Source organism: Tachypleus tridentatus, chromosome 4 (genome assembly GCF_004210375.1).
Source record: "Tachypleus tridentatus isolate NWPU-2018 chromosome 4, ASM421037v1, whole genome shotgun sequence".
NCBI lineage: Eukaryota > Metazoa > Arthropoda > Merostomata > Xiphosura > Limulidae > Tachypleus > Tachypleus tridentatus.
In genome coordinates, this window is record NC_134828.1 from 53596601 (window position 1) to 53618491 (window position 21891).

Sequence of the window (21891 nt, forward strand, 5' to 3'; positions counted from 1 at the left end):
TCATAGAGAGCTATTCTCCCTCTATCATGGCATGAAGATGTGTTAGATAGTTGATTCAATGGCTGGCTATGCTGTTTGTTATGGCCATTACAGATGTCATAACTCTTGTGGTCTCAGAGCTCCAATACTCACTTTGACATAACAGCAAAATGAGCAAACTAAACCTTACTTGAATCGGTGCCAAAACTCTATCTAGAAGCTAAGGAACGTTCTGTGTTTCCCATAAAAATATCGTTAGAACTTGTTCAACAAAATTAAGGTGCTTAGATAACTCTCCCCGAGTTCATCATACAGCTCTTAGGCTTGACTGAGGAGGTACATTTACAGGCGTAACTAGCCTTATGTTGACAACCTCAGCGTTAATAACCTTGTCTGGTGTATTATTAGTAGAATAAAGAGCTTTCTTTTTCTCTTCTTCCATTAGTGCCAACAATCAAAGTGGAGAAGTCCGGCTTTCTGGGTCAGAATTGGCATTTTGGTCAAGAAGTATGTAACGCGAGTGAAGCAATTAAATAGTTTGGTGAGTAATGTATCGATGCTGAATCAACATTTACAAGACATAAAAACAATATCTCACCACCAGAAAGTCCTTCTAAAATATGTAACTCGTCCTGCTGTTGTTGTTGTAAACCAAAATTAAAAATTGCAAACCGTAATAGCAAGAGGGATTAGTTGATATTTACAATAAAAAGTATTAAAACGTTAACTTTGTTGTTGAAAAAGTGATTTTAATAAAATGGTATAACATAAGGACATTCTAGCGAAAATAGCATAAACATTTTTTATTTTCTTTCTTGAGGTTCTTTCGAGAATATACGTCGACACTTCACGTTTTTGTTAGCGGTGTTGCTATTTCTAATAGCGCTCATTATTTTCTTTCTTTCTCATAGCGATATTTTTTCGAAGATCATAAACTGTTTCTTCACCTTCTCAAAGTCATATTTAGCAAGTTATAAAACTGTACTAGAAACGATAACCAGTTAGGTTTCAAAGACATCTTTTGAAAGTTGAAGCAGAGTACATGAGAGTAGTAAACGCAATCTTTCTGAGATTCGAGGCAGAAAAATTCGAAATATTTTTAGATTATAACAGTCTTCTAAATAAAGATAAACATTTATTTTAGTATTACTAAAAGTTAAAGTAGTCGTATTAATAAGCTTATTTACGATTTTCCAACTGATAACATTACGCTTGATATAGACTGTTAGGCGTTACAGTTATTGTTTTTGGTTTTGTTTTTTGTTTTTTTTGGTATTAGTACTAACTTCATAATTGGTTATTACTAGGTTACGTATAGGCCACTTGTTTTATGTTATTAAGCATGAAATTGAAATAAAGAGAAGCACAATCGCTAGATAAATAAGAACCAGAATTTATTTAAGAATTAAATCTATTGTTTCTATTTTTATTTATTAGTTGTTACGTTAGTAAATTATATAAAATAGCAATTAATTACGTGTAACAAGAGGTTGTTATATAACTGTCAATATTAGTTAAGATGGGAAGTTTATTGTTATATTTTATTTTAGATAAATATAGCAGAATTATTTGGTGGATTGAATATTAGAGAACAAAAATTGGTAAAATGTCAAAGTAATTATAGATAGATTTGAAACAATTAAATGTGGTGGACTCTTTTGGGTGAAATTGATACTATGCTTGACTTATGTTTTAAAGTTATGAGTTTGACCGCGACTTTCAGTAAGAATCTATAATACACGGAACTTCCAGAGGCTTGTTTATTTGAAATGAGGCTTGATGTAGAGTGGGAAAAATTTGTGTCATTAGAGGAAGAAAACAGCAGATAAGGCTAGAGGTACATTTGATAAAAGTTGTGTTATTAGGGGAAGAAAACAGCAGATGAGACTAGAGGTACATTTGGAAAAGTTTGTGTTATTAGAGGAAGAAAACAGCAGATGATTCTAGAGATACATTAACATGTTAAAACCAGAAATAAGAGAAACAAGATAGAAAAGTAGTACACTTAGAAAAAATGTTGGACTAGGTAAGTATGAGAATCATAGTGTTCAGTTTGCAAGCGTTAACACAATGGTAGACTTTGTAAAAGAGGGAATGGGTTGGATCTTTACATAATGAACGAACTATAACTTTTATAAACTGAAGAAATGAAAATTATACTCAAGAATTTGAATCTATATTGATTACAATCAAGGATTTTAAAGGTTGAACCATTTCAAATTGGCAATTTTTATAGGTTATTGTTATTGTTATAGGTCACTTGACCAGACAAATGATGTCAATAAAATAATGTATAATGAGATCAGAACTCTTGCGTTTATGAGTATTGATGTAATAAATGTGAGAGACTTTAATTTTGAGACATATTTATTGATACCAAATTGTCCTTTGCTGTCTCTACGTTATGTGATTATAGTACAAAAGGATACCAGAATAGCAACTAGTTCCCAAACTGTGTATGTAACGTAATACTTACAACAACATTAGAATAAAAGTTTGAATAGAATAAATAAAATTTATCAATACCATTTATATTAAAATTGTTTAGTTTGTTCTGAATTTCATGCAAAGCTACACGAAGGCTACCTTGGCTATCTACGTTAGTCGTCCCTAATCTAGTCGTGAAAGGCTAGAGGGAAATCAGCTAGTCATCATCACACACCATAAACTCTTGAAGTACTCTTTTACCAACGAATAGTGGGATTGATCGTCACATTAGAATGCCATCAGAGTTGAAAGGATAAACATATTTAGTGAAATGGGGTTTAAACCTGCAACCTGCACAATGCGAGTCAAGCACTCTAATCTCCTGCCCGTGCTAGGCCAGGCCATCTTGTTTGTCCTTTGCAGGGAGTCAAATAAAATATTGTAGCGTTGTAAGTCCACAAACTTACTGCTGTCCCACGGGTAGATTCAATTAAAATAAGGTAAAACATACTCTTAATTCTATTGCATTTATTGTAAACGAAGATGCGTAGGTCTTATAAATTTATAAAGTTTTATTCATTTGAATAAACCATCGATCACTAAAATGCTTTTTTGTTGTTGTTTTTTTTAAATTCGCACAAAGCTACTCGAGGGCTATCTGTGCTAGCCGTCCCTAATTTAGCAGTGTAAGACTAAAGGGAAGGCAGCTAGTCATCACCACCCACCGCCAACTCTTGGGCTATTCTTTTACCAACGAATAGTGGGATTGGCCGTTACTTATAACGCCCCCACGGCTGAAAGGGCGAGCATGTTTGGCGCGACCGGGATGCGAACCCGCGGCCCTCAGATTACGAGTCGCACACCTTAATACGCTTGGCCATGCCGGGCCCACTAAAATGCATGTTATAGTTATTGAATTAAATTTTTATACAGTAAACTGTTATAACACTTGAAATTATACAAGTTCACTACGAAGTGTTTAAATAGCAAATGTTTCAACCCATCTTAGCTCAGTTGAATCACATAATTATTTTGGGTGGCCGTTACCTAGTGACCCACCTAACCCGGCTATAAGTATGGAAATTGAAATCCGCGTCCTTATATCGCAAAACCGATCCGTTACTTTTAGGCCAATAGTGTACTGTAAGAGTGACAGTTAAAACCCTCTTTTTAAGTCAGGTAAGAGCAGTCAAAAGGTTTTTAGTTGATGCTATTTACTGACTGCCCACTCCATAGCTTACCAGTGCCGTTAAGAACGACACAGTTCGCAGCAGTTCTTATGCAATTTTGTATGAAAATTCTGTAAAGAAACACACACACACATAGAAACATCTGTCAGCTTTCTTCACATGCAGTATCGAACAGTTTTTTCGCACACAGGTTAACAGACAGTATTGGTTTCACACGACAAATTACTTTTATTTATAACAAGCCCGCCGTTAGTACAACGGTATGTCTTTTGATTTACAACGCTAAAATCAGGGGTTCGATTCCACTCGGTGGGCTCAGCAGATAGCCCGATGTGGCTTTGCTATAAGAAAACACACACACACACACATTTATAACAACTGCAACTTAGGTCTAGTTCATAACATCATACTTTATTGTATCGTCTTCTATACATGTATAGGCGAAATCCTGCTTAAGTATAATAACGATATTGACCTCACTTGCAAAAATAGTCTTTTAAATGTAAAATTACGTTTATTTATAACAACTACAGCTTACCCCTATTTTCATCATGCAGTTCATCATGTTGGCTATCGCCACAATCCCTCAAATTTCGTCTCTGTGTGAAAGTTCTCATTAATCGTATAGTTTACCACCGAGAAATTTTGGTTTTGAAATACGAAGTCTAAGCCTGTCTAAACCCTTGTTTACGACTATCAGTTTTAAACGTGTACACTAAAGAGCAAATCTTTCTTCAAAAATCGCAATAAGAATCATAAATAAAAAGCCCATCAGCACACCGACATTTTTCACCAATATCATCTTCATTTGGTTGTCTCCTTTCTTCTGCTTTAATTCAGGTAACTGTTAATGGTAAAAAAAATAAAGAATTATTCCATTATTAATTCTGGTTTAGAAAACTTAATATAAAAAGACAAGTATAACTGTATAAGCTTACACATGACATATTTATAATAATCCTATGATTTGTTTGTTCATTTTTTTATCGATATACAACAAGATGAATATATGTAGACACATTAAGCTTTCTTAGCATACACTCTTGTTACATTAAACATTTGTTTATTTTAATTCACTAAATACAACTGTTAAACATTAAAAACTAGAAGAACTAAAAAGATTTTGCTTTTGAAACACTTCGATATTTTTTTTATTTTGACTTTCATGAATATTTAATTAGAATATATATTTTATTCAGAAGAAGCTAAAAAGTGCTTTTACACAGTTAAACGTTTTGTGATAATAAATCAGTAATAAATGGCAAAGCCGACACACACTCATGGAGAAGTACAATGAAAATTTAATTATCAATATTTTATTAAAGGAAATTCATCTCGTGTTCGTAAAAACAAAAACAAAAAAAACTTAAAAGAAGGTTCATAGTTAACACTTCAGTAGTGTTTGTGTGTATGTCCGTCAACTAATTATATTATAGATGAATATATGTGTAAAGACACACACACACAGTTAAAAGTTTCACTTCAAGATTGATATGCATAACAAAACATTAATGGTTTCGCTTTTACAAATTTTTTCTTCATTATACCGGTTTCGTAGCATAACTGGCTACTCTTCTGTATCACATATATTGGTTGTTAAGCGTAAAGCTACATGATAAGCTATCTGTAATCTGCTCACTACGGGTATATATAGAAACACAATTTTTAGTGTCGCAAACCTATAGGATTATCGCTGTGCCACCATGTAGATCACAACATTTGATGTATTTAGAATTACAAGAATAATTCAATTGAAAATATCTGCCTTAGTATAATCATTCCATGTACAAAACATAGAAACTACCCGAGGCATGAAACGATAAGATTTGGTAGCGAACAAATATGTGGCTTTATGCGCTTTCTGGCTCGGCATGGCCAAACGTGTTAAGGTGTTCGACTCGAAATCCGAGGGTCGCGGGTTCGAATCCTGGTTGCACCAAACATGCTCGCCTTTTCAGCCGTGGGGGCATTATAATGTGACGGTCAATCCTAATATTCGTTGGTAAAAGAGTAGCCCAAGAGTTGGCGGTGGGTGGTGATGACAAGCTGCCTTCTCTCTAGTCTCTCATTGCTAAATTAGGGACGGCTAGCGCAGATAGCCCTCGAATAGCTTTGCGCGAAATTCAAAAACAAACAAACAAACAATTATGCGCTTTCATGTATATTTGAGTTTTTTGTGAAATAACTTTAATGTTTCTTTCGATTTATACACAGTACCCTTGAGGTACATCTGTGATGCTAGAAATTCAGTAAAATAAAGAACAGTTAGGAAGGAAAATAAAGGATTCAAATTTAAATGTGTGCATGTGTTTAATTATATCACACACATACACTTATACGAGTCGTTAGATGATGCATATGTGCTGCCATCTATAAATAATATTTTACAACAAAAGTCAAGTTAAGTAATAATTCTAAAAGGCAATAATAAATTTATTCTAGCCTCAATATTCATAGAGCTCGGATAAATCAGGAATCTCACATTGGCTTGGGGATTTAAATTATCTCTAATTATTATGCAAAATAAATGTTTGATGTATTAAGTTCAAATAACCACTCGAACATTCGATTCAAAATCATATTTAAAAAATAATCAAGGTTAACAACGTTATACCAGCAATGAGTACGATCTGCAAATTTAGTTCATGTTATTACATTAAGTATAAATGTAGGGTTACTGCTAATCAGTATTATTAAAGAAGGTTGAGGCACAGAGGATCCTCATCTAACATACTCCAGTCTCAAAAACTTGACAGTAGAATTAAATTGTTTTTAGTTTTAGTAAGACGTAAAAATAATAACGTTTGTAAAGAAGGCTATAATGAATATGCTAGGTTTGGTGTTTGTGTTGTTAGTTTCGAGGCGTAATGGAAATATAACCAGACTAATTTATAACCAACAGTTTCATTCCACTTTTATGCCTATGCTTATATTGAACACAAATATCGCTAAAACTAGTTACCCAACTTATAGTATAGCTGGTTATTCTTATCATACCATCAAGGAATAATAGTTAGCATTCATTTCAAGCTATAACAGCTTTAACTAGAATATTTCACATTCAGCAGCTTACAGCCATACCAACAATGCCATTTAATAGATTACTTTTGGTATAGCCATTTGTGCTTACCATATCGCCAAGAGCAACGTAGAGAAAGATGCCAGCAGTAACAGTCAGTATCCAACTCCTGGCAACTTCATCCTCTCCAAGTTCAATTCCAATATACAATCCTATGAAACACGTCAGCGCCGACAGAAAATTTAACAATAAGGCTTTTTTGAAGCTCAGTCCAGTAGATAATAGGACTACAAAATCCCCTAGATAAAATCAGATTAATAATAAATAATGTGGTAATATATATACATATAGTAATATTATTCAAACGTAAGTTGCAACAAGACATTATCTCAGTTTGCCAATGGATTCAGTAAAAAAATTTAAAATACCCCTTTCAATTAAAAAAGTTTTATAATAACCAGAATATTATAATACAGAATTATAGACAAGTGACGTTAAACCAATAATATTAAATTCACAATATGCAGTGGAAACAGGCTTATCTGTAACCAGGGACAACACAGATGCTTTTAACTTGTAATAATTTTTTGTAATCATTGTTAAACGATGGAGCAAGTGTCTATCATGACTTTCGAAATCATCGCATAGTGCAATTCTATATGGATAGGACCGTTATTGGCAATAGTTAACAAATGCATATTTGCAACGTTTTAGACCTGGATAAATACGCTGTAGGCATTTTATATTGAACAGCATAACATACCAAATTCATGAGGGAGCTCGTGACAGAGCACTGCTAACGAAGTAGAGAGTCCTCCTTTTAAGTTCCCAGAAAATGCTGCGCCTATGGCTAATCCGTCTGCTAGGTTATGAACAGCATCTCCCAAGACTATCACTAGTGCTAAAGAAGTAAGATCTGTGTATGGAGAAAAACAACGTTGGTTAACATAACTGGTATAAAATAAAGACTTTCAATACTCTGTTGAACTATCTTGTACTGTACTTACAACGCTTCTTTTTATTTTACATAAAAACCATCCTGGGTGAAATAGTTGAATTCCAAAACTTTTAAATAAACAATTTATGACTGACATTTGAAACATTATTACCTAACTAACCATACAAATTCTTATTGATGGCTATGTGAATTAGGCGTCTTAAGGAATATTGTTTTCTAAACAAAATAACCCAAGTTTGTACAGGTTTTGTTGTAATGGATTCTAATGTTGGACGGGTTCTTTTGGACTTTTTGACATAAATGATGCCAAGTCCAGTCAATGTAACGATGAAGATTTAGTTTATTTCTTCAACAAATGTTTATTCAACCACGTTCAATTGTAGACCTAATTTTTGAAAACACTAACTTTTCAATATAAACAATGAAACGAATGTAGGCCTAACTTACTTGTAGAATTCTAAAGCTGATCGATCGGGTAACTGAATAGCAGAATAGACACATTAACTCAAACATCTCGCACTGACTAACTTTTCTCACACTTAATAAAGTCTCTCACTCATTACTCTGTAGCTTCTCATCTATTCACTGATTCTTCTAATTATAATGTACCTACAACAGACTCTTATTAAAACTCACCGCAGATTATTTCTTTACGACGATGTAAATGTCATCAACTGATACTTTCTGGCATAATTCAACTAATACTTCTTCCCCAATGTATTCTAATAACAGCAAATCTTTTCGTCGTCAAAATATATTTTTGAATGTGATTGTTCGTGATATCATTGATGCCACATATACTACAAATCTAAACACGTCACCTAATTAAAACTATTCAGGATATCTTGGATAAGTGACAAAAACATTGTCTCGGTCAGTGAACTTATACCATTGCTAACCAAATTAAGTTGAAAGTGTACGCATAAAGTAGCACTAGACTATAAAAGAAATTTAATAGACTAGTATACGACTGAAACGGAACTCCGGTCCACGTGTAATTCTGATGACCATGATTAGAACAATAGGACCATAGTTCTAGATAATCTAAAACTTCCAAAGGGCTACATTTCTATCATCTCTAAAGGTCCTAAGTTTGCTATTTAGGGTCAATTACTGAGAAAGTTAACCTTGATATTCGTTCTTCACCAATGCTTCCACAAATTAAGAATTCAAGAAAAACATTCTTCTTCCGATATAAACATATTTCACTCTAATAACAATGTGGATGAATCACAGTTTACTCTAACTCCTGTACCTTCTGACCTTCCAAAACACATGCTTCCCAGCGTGTTCTTTACTGCACAAGAGAATATCGACAAGCCTAAAAACAATGTTGACAGAATTTCAAATGTATATTTGAAATTATCATGTAAAATCTAATATTTCTGAAAACGAATGGTTAATCATCAATGAGTTAAAAACGAACGATCAAGTATTTGTTAAAGTGAGTGACAAATGCAAAGGTTATGTTATAAAGAATAGATACAGCTATGTAGAAAAAAGTAAGGTACATATCGGCGATACGTCTAGTCACGAACCTCTTAAGAAAGACCCTACGATAGAACTAGAATATGATGCAAAAGACATTTGAAGCAACTTAAAATCATTAGCATTATACCAATAGGACCTCTTGGTAATCTTTGGCCATCTTATTCAAAATTTCCTGAACTGTTGGATTATCCAAGTATCATAAACCTGACACATCCCTAAGGCCCATAATCTCCATATGCAAATTTCCTTTAATGTCTGGGTCATGGGTGCTTGACAAATGACTTCACCCCCTTCTCAACAAAATACCTTCAAACTTTAACAGCACCAATGACTTTCTCAACAGGTTATTCGGAGATGATTTACAGATAAATTAGAACAGTATCCTCTTTATTTTTATGTCGTTTCTATATATCCTTGCATTCGTATAGAAAAAAGTATAAGCTCTTCTTAGATCGATCAGCTGTTGTACTACCATTGATATTCCTACAGAATTCTATAAGATTTATTCTCAACAAAAGTTACTTCAAACTTGATTCAACTCTCTACAAACAAAAGAAAGGCATCGCTATGGACAGTAATATTGCTGTCATTGTGGTCTCCACTTTTATGCAATTCTTTGAATCATCAGCTCTGACTTAGTGGAATTTGAAAATAATCTTGAACCAACTAGATAGTACAAATATATCGAAGATACTTTTGGTATATGGAATCATATACTCCCTTCTTTTTGGAATTTTTGGAATTCATTAATAATCAACACTCCGAGAAAATACTAACGCTTACTCATACTTTTTGTTGATACCATGGCCAATATCGTAAACAACAAACTTGTTACTTTTCTATATTCTAAACGACAATCTAAACTAATTACTCTACATGACAACTTACACCATCCACCAGTCACCAAACGAGTTATTATTATTATCAGTCAATAGAAATCAGAAATTCTGCAACACTATTGACGGCATGATTCAAACCAGGATCAAACTTTAAAAAGCTTCTATTGTCCAATGGTTACCCGTAAAATTACATTCGTGCCACTGGAAATCTTGACAACAAAAACTACCACTGAACATGGGACAATTAACGGGACACCTTATAGAACCAAAATATTTTAGAAAAGTGACAATTTTCTCAGCAGAATATAAAGAATTACTTTTCTTTCAACCTAGACGCTCTTCCAATTAACAGGTGCAATGCCTGGTCCCTTTCACATGTTATTATTCATTTTGTTTTCGGTTACTGTTGTTTGATAACTGTTACGTTCATAGACCCTTAGTAAAGACATACGCCGAAACACGGGCGCAAGTAAACATTTTTCTTAAGTTGTTTGCCGTTTTTACATAATAATTTATTTTTAATATAACACAAAACTTCTCGATTCTTAGCTAATCTCCAACTTTCTCAATATTGCATCAACAATATGATTAGTAGCTCTTTCTCAAGCAACCATGAATATGACTATCAGTTCTATCCAGTAAACAATTAATGTAAAACGCTGAAAATATAGCACACAACAGTACTGTTGCACATGTTACTATTGTCTAGTGATTAACAAAAACAGGTACTATTGACGCCTAAAATGGTTTTTCACATCACAATATAATAAAAGGGATGTGAATATATATTAACAGCTATAGATAATTCTTAACATTTTACCTATCATAAATAACACTGAAATTATTGTACTGTACATGTCACACCACATTTTTGATAAGCACCAAAGTTTTACTTTAAATATAAAAACTATATGGGCATGTGGACATAGTTTTATTTGAAGATACTCTCTGTAGAGCAAGGAAATCACAATGGTACAGAACTATGGGCCCGGCATAGCCAAGTGGTTAAGGCGTTCGACTTGTAATCTGAGGGTCACAGGTTTGAATCCTCGTCACACCAAACATGCTCGTCCTTTCAGCCGTGGGGTGTTATAATGTGACGGTCAATCCCACTATTCATTAGTAAAAGAGTAGCCCAAGAGTTGGCGGTGGATAGTGATTAGCTGCCTTCCCTATATTCTTACACTCGTGTAGCTCTGTGCGAAATTTAAAACAAATCAAATCAAGCAGAACTATGTGTTTCATGCTGGAATTCCTCTCCAGAAACTTCAAATAAGTCAAAAATTGCGAGACTTGTTAGATGATGTGCAATATCCACGTTGAGGAGGTACTACTTGCAGAATTTAAAAAATTAAACGGAGGACGTTTTCTTAATAATAATTTCAATATGATTAACAGCACTTTCTAGGAAACATCAATATGATTAGCAAAACAAGTAATTCTAATTACTGAAACTATGGCTTATGACAGAAGTTTAACTATTGTCAATTTATTGTTACTTATCATTGACAGTGTACGGGCGACGGTGTTTCTAAACCAGTACATTATTATATACAACCTAAGAATAAAGACTGTAAACAGTGAGTGACTGGGAAATTGTTTGTTTGTTTGTTTGTTTGTTTTGAATTTTGGGCCAAGCTACCCAAGGCCTATCTGCCCTAGTCGTATCTAATTTAGCAGTGTAAGACTAGAGGAATGGCAGTTAGTCATCACCACCCACTGCCAACTCTTGGGCTATTATTTTACCACCGAATAGTGGGAATGACCGTAAAATTATAACGACCTCACGGCCAAATGGGCCAGCATATTTGGAGAGGGGGACAAAGACTGGAATTACGAGTCGAGTGCCCTAACCACCTGGTCTTCCCGGGTCGTAACCGGGAAGTACAGCAAAGTGAATTACATATTTCTATTGGTCAATAAATCAGTTTCACTGAATCTACTACAGTGTGCGAGATGAATCATATTATCTATAGGTGCCTAATTTTGACAATCCTGATGAAATTTATAAGTATAAACGAAAGCAACGTATATTTAATTAGCTATACTCGTTACCAGGTATGTTTACAGATGTGCTCTTAGTAATTAGCTTGCTCTGATCTGAAATTAATAATGAAATATAATTACATGATTGCCTCAATCTATTATCATATGAACAAATGTATGTTAATATATTTCACAATAAATATTCTTTTATTTGATTATTCAACAATTAATTACCACAAGAATACATTCTCATATATAATTTCAAATATGGCGGCAGTGAGTAGCAAGGAATTTAGCATGTCATGTTCGTCCCTACAGTTTTGAAAAGTTTTTATTTAAATCTGATATGAAAACATTTAGGCCATTATCGTCTTCTGTCCTTTGAAGCGCTCGATTAAACTCTTCATAATATCTAAATAGTTTATAAAATTATACCTTATTTCTGTAACAGTACAGTCCAATGGTAGTTTCTTTTGAACAGGATCTGATTCAAATCCCTTTTCATTGGTAAGTTGTTGGTTTTTTTTCTATTTTTAAACATTGCTATCTATTCTCGTATTCACTGGTTTAATTTTATTCTATTTTAACCAGCTGTGAATAAATTTTAACAGAATTTAACAATGAAAAGGATAATATTTCACTACAAACAGCATATTTAGTCCTTTTCTCATTCTTGTAATCGTGCTTATATTGGTCAAACAAAATCGTATTGTTCAGTTGACAGAAGTTGGAAATTCGACTTTAGCGTTACACGTTCAAACCAAACAAAATCAATCAGTCACTGCAGAACACAAGTTCTCTCTTCATTGCGACGTCAGAGAATCTATATAAATATTTTCAAACTGAGAAAGCATGTTCGATAATGAAATATGATAGAATCTAAACTCAGCTATATACTATAACAACAGCTTTACTCAGTCCCTTGAGAATGATAAGTTTGGGTTGTTGAAACTGGTCGAGTTTTTGTAATTTTATTAATTCTTTAACAATACGTGCATGACGATGATATTTTTGTTCATTTTATAATGTGTACCAGGCATTTATTACGCTTGATGATATCCTACGGATCTCTGAAAAGAAATCCGAAACATTTTGTTTAGCCTATCAGTGTATCTTCAAGTAATAAGTCAAATGTTTCCTTAAATTGTGAAATAATTTATTCCAGTCAAATGAACGCATGTATTGTCTGAAATCCTTAGAACTTTATTAGACGAAGTTTGCCGCATATCTGTTTAAAACTGTAGGAGTTGACTCAGAAATGATTATCACAAAGAAATTATTGATGGAAAAACTTCCTCTAGTTAATTACTTTTACAACTTTTCTAAAGAGTGAACATAGAGTATAAAAGAATGGTTTAAGTTGATGCTTTATTTATATCAACACGTTTTTGTTATTTATTTAAAAACAGAAACTTAATCAAACTGATAATCAATGACTGCTCGTTAGATTAGAGCTATGTCCTTCATGATGAAAAGAAACCCACTTGAAGTAAAAATGTATTCTCAAAATGGCTGGTATGGGTATTAAAACTTTACTTAAAGCACAGAACAACGTTTCGACCTTCTTAGGTCATCTTCAGGTTAATTAAAGTTTTAATACCTATACTAGCTGTCTTGAGAATACATCATTACAAATATGTGTTTTTATTCTTTCAGTTTGAATTGACCTTTTCTCTTTCCTAAAACAATATTTGAAGATTAACATCTAATTTCTGTAAGTACAGTTTCTGTTGTAGTCTTATATTAGCACTAAGACTTAACTATGTCAATTACGTGGTGAGTGTGTGTTTTCTTACAGCAAAGTCACATTGAGCTATCTGCTGAGCCCACCGAGGAGAATCGAACCCCTGATTTTAACGTTGCAAATCCGTAGACTTATCGTTGTACTAGTGGGGGGCAATTACGTGGTTAAGGATTCTTTTATAATAATTTAAAATAGTTATTTTACAACATGATTTATTATCCTTGTTGTCAGTCCTGTTCTTAAATCATTGGACAGGCAAAAATAAATAAATAAATATTTTAGTAGATTTATGTTAAATAACGAAGATTTGTCCAAAAGCAACAAACAGCACGCGTTCTTGTTGAGGAGACTTACTGGTGTTGTTAGTTCTATATAAAATGTATAAAATTAAGCTAGTTTTTCATAGTTATCCTTACAGGTTAAGGTTTGTGTTAACTTATTGTCTAAAACTTGCAACTCATACATAAACCTCACAAAATAACTTATTAACAGGTCTGACAGACCGAAGGGTACAATGATTTAGTAAACTACAAATTTGGATGAAACTGATATAGCTGTTAATTAACCTCCACCAGGTATTATATAATTAAAAACCTAACACAACATTGATAGATTCTTAGTAACGCACCTGATAAGACTGTCGAGAAACGTCAGAACCTGACGTATTTGTTTACTAGCACGCTGAAACTTACAGTAAAGTACTAGCTTTCCAACAACCATCACTTATGAGAACTAAGAAACGTGCATTAGTTGTTTATTTTTCCTTATACCACACTTGGTAAAATATTCTGTTAAATGTACCCTAAGCTAACAATTGCTTAACACCGTACATTATAAACTTAAATTTAACTTGTACAAAGTTAAAACCTTTGTAAAAATGTACCAAGATATAAACTAACAATTTACTAAAACTAATACACTCATTAACTTAAGCGTAAATGAAAAAGAACTGGGTTTTACTTACTACAACATACACTTGTAGACTTTATAACTGGTTCAGGATGTTGAGACAAAATATTTCCATTTAAAGTGGTAGTTGACGTGCTGCTTGTCTGAATAAATTAAGATAATTTATTTTGTAGCTTACGAGTTTCTAGAAGTGATTTACTAAAACGTGTATTTTTTTTTATCTTGGATGACATAATAGAAAGAAAGACAGTTGAAAAGAGAAAAGTTAAGACTTAACGAAAGCATGATTATATGGCCAATAGGGTTTTATTTTCCAGGAACTAACGGCCAAAAATAACTTCTGTTTACTTCTCCGACTAGCAAAGGTTTAAGTGTACTAACTTGTAGTACTGACGTAGTAAGTTATTGCAAAAGTGGCAGTACATATTTCTAGGTAGGCATAAGATGGCCAGATGTCATGTTTAGAAAACGTAAGTAAAATATTGCGACTATTTCTATGACTCTTGGCAAATATATATATAACATAAATATATGGGTAAAATACATCTTATCATATACGTTCCATATTTATTCATTATAACTATTAGTGATGTGCGACACTTCACGAATTTAATACGGTATTACACATATTTTCCCCAAATTTATTTTAATATCAACCTCGAAGACAATACTAATCAATCTCACTTATTTGATTATTTGGAACCCCACAAAGAGCGCCATATTAAAAGAGCTTAACATAAAATGAATTTCAAACACAGAAAAGAAGTCAGCATACGTTATTAATGTACTGGCACTCATACAAATGATGAACAAGGAAAGAAGGTGATATATAGTAATCTCTGTAATTTAATAGCAAATGCTTTGTAGAGTTAAGACTACAGATAAAATCCATATTCTACGCGACAGATATGGCATTTTTAATCAAAGCTCGAAGTAAAGATGTACGAAGTCATAATGATTCAGTTCAAAAGAAGAGATACAAAATTATCAGTACGTGCGAAGCATTTTATCTGAAGTACCAAAGGTAAACCCAACTTATTTAAAAAATTTTATTATCATTGAAGTACAAGAATTCTAGAGAATCTCACAGCTTCCTAGGTAATTTATCTTGGTACTATGATGAAAAATTCATCAAGATTACACGTACAGGCCAGAAGATGGTTCCATCGTTTTAATCTGATCATGACCTAAGTTACAGCCAAACCTTGATCCTTTTAAACACTTTTAACATTCTTTTATTAGAAACAAACATCGGATAATATTATGTCTAGAGCAGTTATTACAGTTTGATGCTGTGTCCACTTTGCTGCCTTGAACGTGGATGAACTGTGGTTACAAACATTAGGAAGTTCATTCCTGTACACAGCACAACAGCTAACTTTGTTTTAAAGGTGTGTATTCTACTAACGATCCTATATACAGTTTCTGGATGTGTCATCACAAACAGCCTTTTAGGCATAGAAATGAAAAAGCATTTCATGTATTGCAAAGCAATTTTAACTCTGTAGCAAACTTGAGTCATTTTTAGTCATATCCATCTATAACTTCTGGTTATAGATAAGTAATAGTAAGGAAGATGCCAAATATTTGTTTTATGGTGAAAGATGATATAGCTTAATTTCTCCTCAGTACAAACTATTTAGAACACAGAAAAACTTGTGTGGTAACAAACTTCCTCTATCTGATGACTTTGCCATTCCACACATCAAAAGAACCAAATATCTATGTTACATAAAGAAATCTACTAGGATACAATGTCTCAACTTCTGTTACGTATAGGGTGTTTGTGTTTTGTGTGTTTTTCTTATAGCAAAGCCACATCGGGCTATCTGCTCAGCCCCCCGAGGGGAATCGAACCCCTGATTGTAGCGTTGTAAATCCGGAGACATACCGCTGTACTAGCGGGAGGCGACGTATAGGGAATGTGTGGTTTATTTACGACCAGCATGCTATCTTTAAGCTCATAATTTGTGTTTCTGTTGAGGGTTAAGAGAGAAGATAAAACAACTGGCAATTTGTACTGTAGTACGTGTATGTGTTTATCTTATAGCAAAACCACACTGATTTTAGGATTTTAAATCTGAAGACTTATCACTGTTTCATAGGAGGACCACTGTAATACACTGTCATATGTAAATACAATTGACATTATGCTAATGTAAGATTAGAAGAGAAGACAGCAATTAAGAGTCATTGCATTTACAGAGAGATAGATTTTTCTTAGAAATATGAACGTATTGCACTTTATTGCAATATTAATCAGCAATTATTAACATCACCTTCATAAAACGTTAAACTTTTCTTTATTTTACGATGCGTTCAGAACTACTTATTGTCATGCAGTAACAAAGGTTCCACTCATATCTATGCATTTTTAAAAATATGTCAATTTTATGAACCTGAAATAACATTCGAAAGTGAAAAATAGAGGTTCTATATAGACTCTACATATTGTCCTATATCAACCAAATATTTGCATATTTTAACAAGAGACGAAAGAAATGGGCATAAAAGTTTGTTTTATTATGTTCTTTAGAAAAATAATGTTAGCTTTCCTAACGATTTAGTTATCGGTTGCTAGTTTTATGGCTACTATGTAGGACATGTTGAAAACAGAAGTGTCTAGCTGAAAGTTTTGGTATGTGTTATAGAGAGAGATACTACTATTTTATGCCCATCTCAATGTCTGTACTGCCACTCAGGTTTTAACTCGAAAGATGTTTCTATAGCATAAACAATCAAACCTTGCCAGAAGGAGAAACGAATTATTTCGATTTCTAGATCTCTATTGAACAGTAACTCTTGGACTAACAAATAAAAGTAAAATTTCTGTAATGAAATGAAAACAGCATTATTTGATTTAGAAAATAACCTGATTTCTTGTTGTTTTATTAAAAAGAATTGTATAATAATAAATGCTTTGTACACTATACATTTGGAGTATTTATGTTAGAAGAGAAAGAGTAAAAAAAATTCACATAATATTAAATTTCATTACACATATTCATAGAAATACAATGATTTTCATTCAGGTGAATAACGTCACAAAATAATTAATAAAACATTTTGTAAATAAAAATGATGTAGTGTAATAGTGTAAAAAATACAAATAATAAAATAAGAATGATATAGATATACATAGATCATTATATTATATATATATATATATACACACACACTTATACATAAACATTAGTTCTCGTGTTTGATGCTCTTTAGATTAAGTTACTGTAATTAACTTGCTTTCACTGACTGTTATTATCATAATATTTTTGTTTGACCACATCCCCACTGGCATGAGTCCACTAAGAATTTCAAAACTAATTACAGTTGTAGAAGATTTTAATAAATGTTGCCCAGAACCATCAAAAGAGAGCATCCAACTATTCTGTACTCTTATTTGACTTTTAACATTGTATGAAACTTGTTCAATTAAACTAAAAATTACTGAGGTGATATTTAATAATCGGATATATTTATGTGTGTTCTTAAACGTTTTGTATTTGAAATAACAAAATTTTAATTATTTTGCTATTATTTTTCTATTGTAATTTTCTTTTACATCAGAATATAACAGGTATACCCATTAAACTGATATCGTGGATGTGTGGCAACGTAAAACATACACAAATAATCAAATCAGTTAAAAATTAAAGAAGAAGCTAAGATTCGGACTTTCATTTCATTACTGGACATTTTGAATCACTTAAATATACTGTCTCAATCGTAATCTAAATATTTTGCCAAGTGTTTGATAGTTTCTGAAAAAAAATCTACAAAAATTGCTGTTAGTAACTCACCAATTCGATCACAGATTCTGTCTTTGCTACTACAGGTTTCATTATTATTTGGTTTGAAAAAGGTTCGGGTACATGACTATGACCATGGTTGTCCTGTTTGGAGAGAAAGAATAATTTTCAAACACTGTCTATTGATAATTCAAATGTTTCGCATTGGAAGGAATCAAACTTGGTTTCCATCACGTGCAAAATTATCCGATTCTTTCCTTTCGCTATTATAAGCGTTTTCTTAAAACAGAATTATCTGAAACCATTCTAGTGAATTAAACATCTTTTGATCGTTTATGGAATATTAAAATAATGAATTTCTTTTATCAGCAAAGCCATTGCTATGATTTAGTGAAATTAGTAAACAGAAACATACCACGATTGTTTGTTTTATGAATTTCGCGCAAAGCTACACGAGGGCTATCTGTGCTAGCCGTCCATAATTTAGCAGAGTAAGACTAGAGGGAAGGCAGTTAGTCATCACCACCCACCGCCAACTCTTTGGCTACTCTTTTACCAACGAATAATGGGATTGACTGTGACATTATAACGCCCTCACTGCTGAAAAGGCGAGCATGTTTGGTGCGAGGGGGTTTCAAACCCGCGACCCACAGATTACGCGTCGAGTGCCTTAACCTACCTGGCCTTGCCGGGCCACATACAACAATCAACCGTACATACTAAAATGTATGGTTTTAGCTCATTCTATAAGCACTGTTGAATTTGAACTAAATGTACAGATAATTCAACAAGTTAACAAGTTTCACAAGCATCTCAGAGTTGCTCAAGATAGTCCAAAACATTCTCAAGTTATTTTACAGCAATTTTTTGATCAAACTCATCATGTCTAGTTCTAGTAGTTTCCCAAGCTATTGATTCATTGATTGTTTGATTTGCAGTTTCTTTCGTGAAAAAAATACAACGCCGGCCAGCAGCCATTTATTGTTAAGTGTACACAGATAGCTAAAATTACCATATTTTAAAACTTAATGGTACTTACTAAACAAATTTAATACCAGTATGATTATTTATGCAGTTGTTAGCTTTTTCAAAGAAACTGACTTAGAAAACTCACAGCACAAGAAAAAAAAAGAAGCAAGAACAAAAATACAATGAAACCTATTCCAAGACCATCTCATTCAAGCATCACAAATCTCTTCCAACATTACAAAACAACGAGTAAATCCTCTTCGAACACAGTTTTATTCCTTGCAGCTCAAACAACTTTGGCTGTTGCGGCAAGTTAAGATGACAGGAAAACTGCTTCAAACGACAGCCATAAACCGTAAACTGATGTAGTCGTAATAAAATTATTAAAAACCTATTTCTATTTCCATCTCGTCTCAATAGCTGTTCTTTACAAAACTGTGTGACTCTGTGTTAAAATTATATTACATTAAACCTTATCTCTCTAACTCAGCAATATGTCTGCAGGCTTACAATGCTAAAAGTCAGGTTTCGATCCATGGTGGGAAACACGCAGCCCATTCCATAGCTTCGTATTTAATAATAACAAAACCAAAAATTAAATCTTTAGGGAAGCTACGAATTTTAACAAAAACAGTTCACTGGCTTCACTCCATTTTCATAATTTGTACAGCAAAAATATAGGTGGTATTTTTGTTTTCAGCAGAAAAGAAATTAAATCTGAACATTTGATAAAAGGATCTTTCAGCGTATTTTATCTAACTATTGTCTAGGTTTTATTCTCTCAAGTAAGTTATTTGTTCGCTAGGTTCTGTTGTGTAGTTTCCCGATGCGAGCTGATTTGTTATATGATTTTCTTCGTCAGAGTTTCGATGGTTTCGTTGTTTTCCCCTCATGCGGGTTGGTAGTCGTATTGTAGGTTCTGTTGAACGAATTACTTAGATTTTGTGTAGTTTCTTCCTGATGCAAGTTAATTGTTCTGTAGGTTCTGTGATCTGTATTGAGCTAATTGTTATCCTTTTTCCTGTACGAGTTGGTCGTGCTGTAGGTTGTATTGTCTGATTTTAGCTGGTTTTACGTAGATTTTCTGAAGTAGTTGGTCGTGTATAGATTCTATTGTCACAGAGTTGAGCTAATGTTGTATGTTTTTTTCTCTAATATGAATTACTTGTTTATGTTCTAACGTCTCTTGAAATGGGGAGTGTAAGATATGTCTTCGTCAGTTATATGACCATAGTGTAATAAATGTTTGAAATCGAGATGTCTTTTACGTTCTTCATTATCGTACAATTGCGGTTCAGGTTCTAAGAGGCACAGTTCTGCTGATTTCTTATGTAAACTGATCTTTACATATGTTTTATTACCTTATAATGGTACTTACTAATCATTATACAGCTTTTGAACTGAACTGGTATTCAAAGTCACTAGCGTTTATTGTAAACTTTTAGTTGATCGTCGTATTAGTTTTGGGTCCTGGAGCTGTATGGAGTCGAATATTGGCCAACCATTGTACGCCTTTGTTTCCTGACGCCAGCTGGTATTCGCATGGATTGTGTTGTACAACCTGTTTCCTGAAGTCATCTTCACGGCATGAGCTTGTTTTTGGTGTTAGCCTATGGTTGTATGTTTTATTTCTTGCTATAATTGTACTTTCGCTATTGGAAGTCAGTTAGCAATGGTATGCTAGCAGTTAATGCCTCATGCGAGTTGTTTGCAATAGATGTTTTCATTGAAATACCGACAAGATATTAATTTCTTACAGAAAACCTGTATTGATTGAGTTTGTAATTAAAATTAAATTCCTAGTTTCAATCCTCATGGTTGTTAACTAATATAACAGAGTATTCCCTAAAACATACATTTCGAAATTCCACTTGAATTATAAAAATTGAGGTTGACCAGCTAAAATTGTAAATTGGAAGAAATAAACAAGTGTCTGTCGGGAAATATGATACGTTCTACTGACTTCATGACTTATTTTATTTTGAAATACACTGTATTTGCTGACAATTTATTAGCTTTGTAACTTCCAACGTTTATGCAAAAAGTTGAGGTATCGCACATTAAAATATACTTAGTAATCATTTTACAATTTCTAATCACCTAGATTTCAAACTTACATTATCCTTTTTAGAAAAAGCTTCCAGAATAGTTTCGAAGAGAAAGAGAAAGTAAATAGCTCCTAAAATACCAAGTTGACGCCACAGGTAGAAAGGGATATCTTCTAATGTTAGAGTTTTTTCATGATCGTGACCTTCGTCGTGTGAATGAAGCCCAAGAGCCTGTTGAAAAATGACATAAGAGTCAGCCTTTAAGATAAAATATATATTTAAACAATACTAAGTTTTGATATGATAATGACTGTTTAAAATAATAATAACCTGTTCATTAATACTATTTCACATCATAAGTTCCTAGCAATATCACAAGTATAACGAGTATTCATATGGAAGCAAAAGTCTACATACTGGCATAACTATGATGAAATTTACAAGGAGTCCAAACACGTACAAATTGGAAAACGGACAAAAAGTCTCTGTGTTTGGTTAAAAGTAATATATTATCATGCAAAACACAAATAAAATATTTTGTATCACTAAATCGTTTTTTTACAGAATGACTTATTTAATTTTG

At 33.0% G+C, this 21891-nt stretch overlaps 1 protein-coding gene across 4 annotated transcripts in view; it reads right to left on the minus strand.

Annotated features, from left to right (window-relative positions):
• Positions 1-3986: 3986 nt before the first annotated feature.
• The window catches only part of LOC143249153 (metal cation symporter ZIP8-like), a 54985-nt gene continuing 37080 nt past the window's right edge, over positions 3987-21891 (minus strand). For all 4 annotated transcript variants that reach the window (XM_076498564.1, XM_076498561.1, XM_076498566.1 and 1 more), the window contains 6 exons: positions 21378-21539; positions 18343-18435; positions 14598-14685; positions 7379-7531; positions 6727-6914; positions 3987-4440 (listed from right to left, as the gene is read on the minus strand). In XM_076498564.1, the coding sequence (XP_076354679.1) occupies positions 4312-4440; positions 6727-6914; positions 7379-7531; positions 14598-14685; positions 18343-18435; positions 21378-21539 (813 nt within the window). In that variant the 3' untranslated portion in view covers positions 3987-4311. The remainder of the gene's footprint in view (positions 4441-6726; positions 6915-7378; positions 7532-14597; positions 14686-18342; positions 18436-21377; positions 21540-21891) is intronic.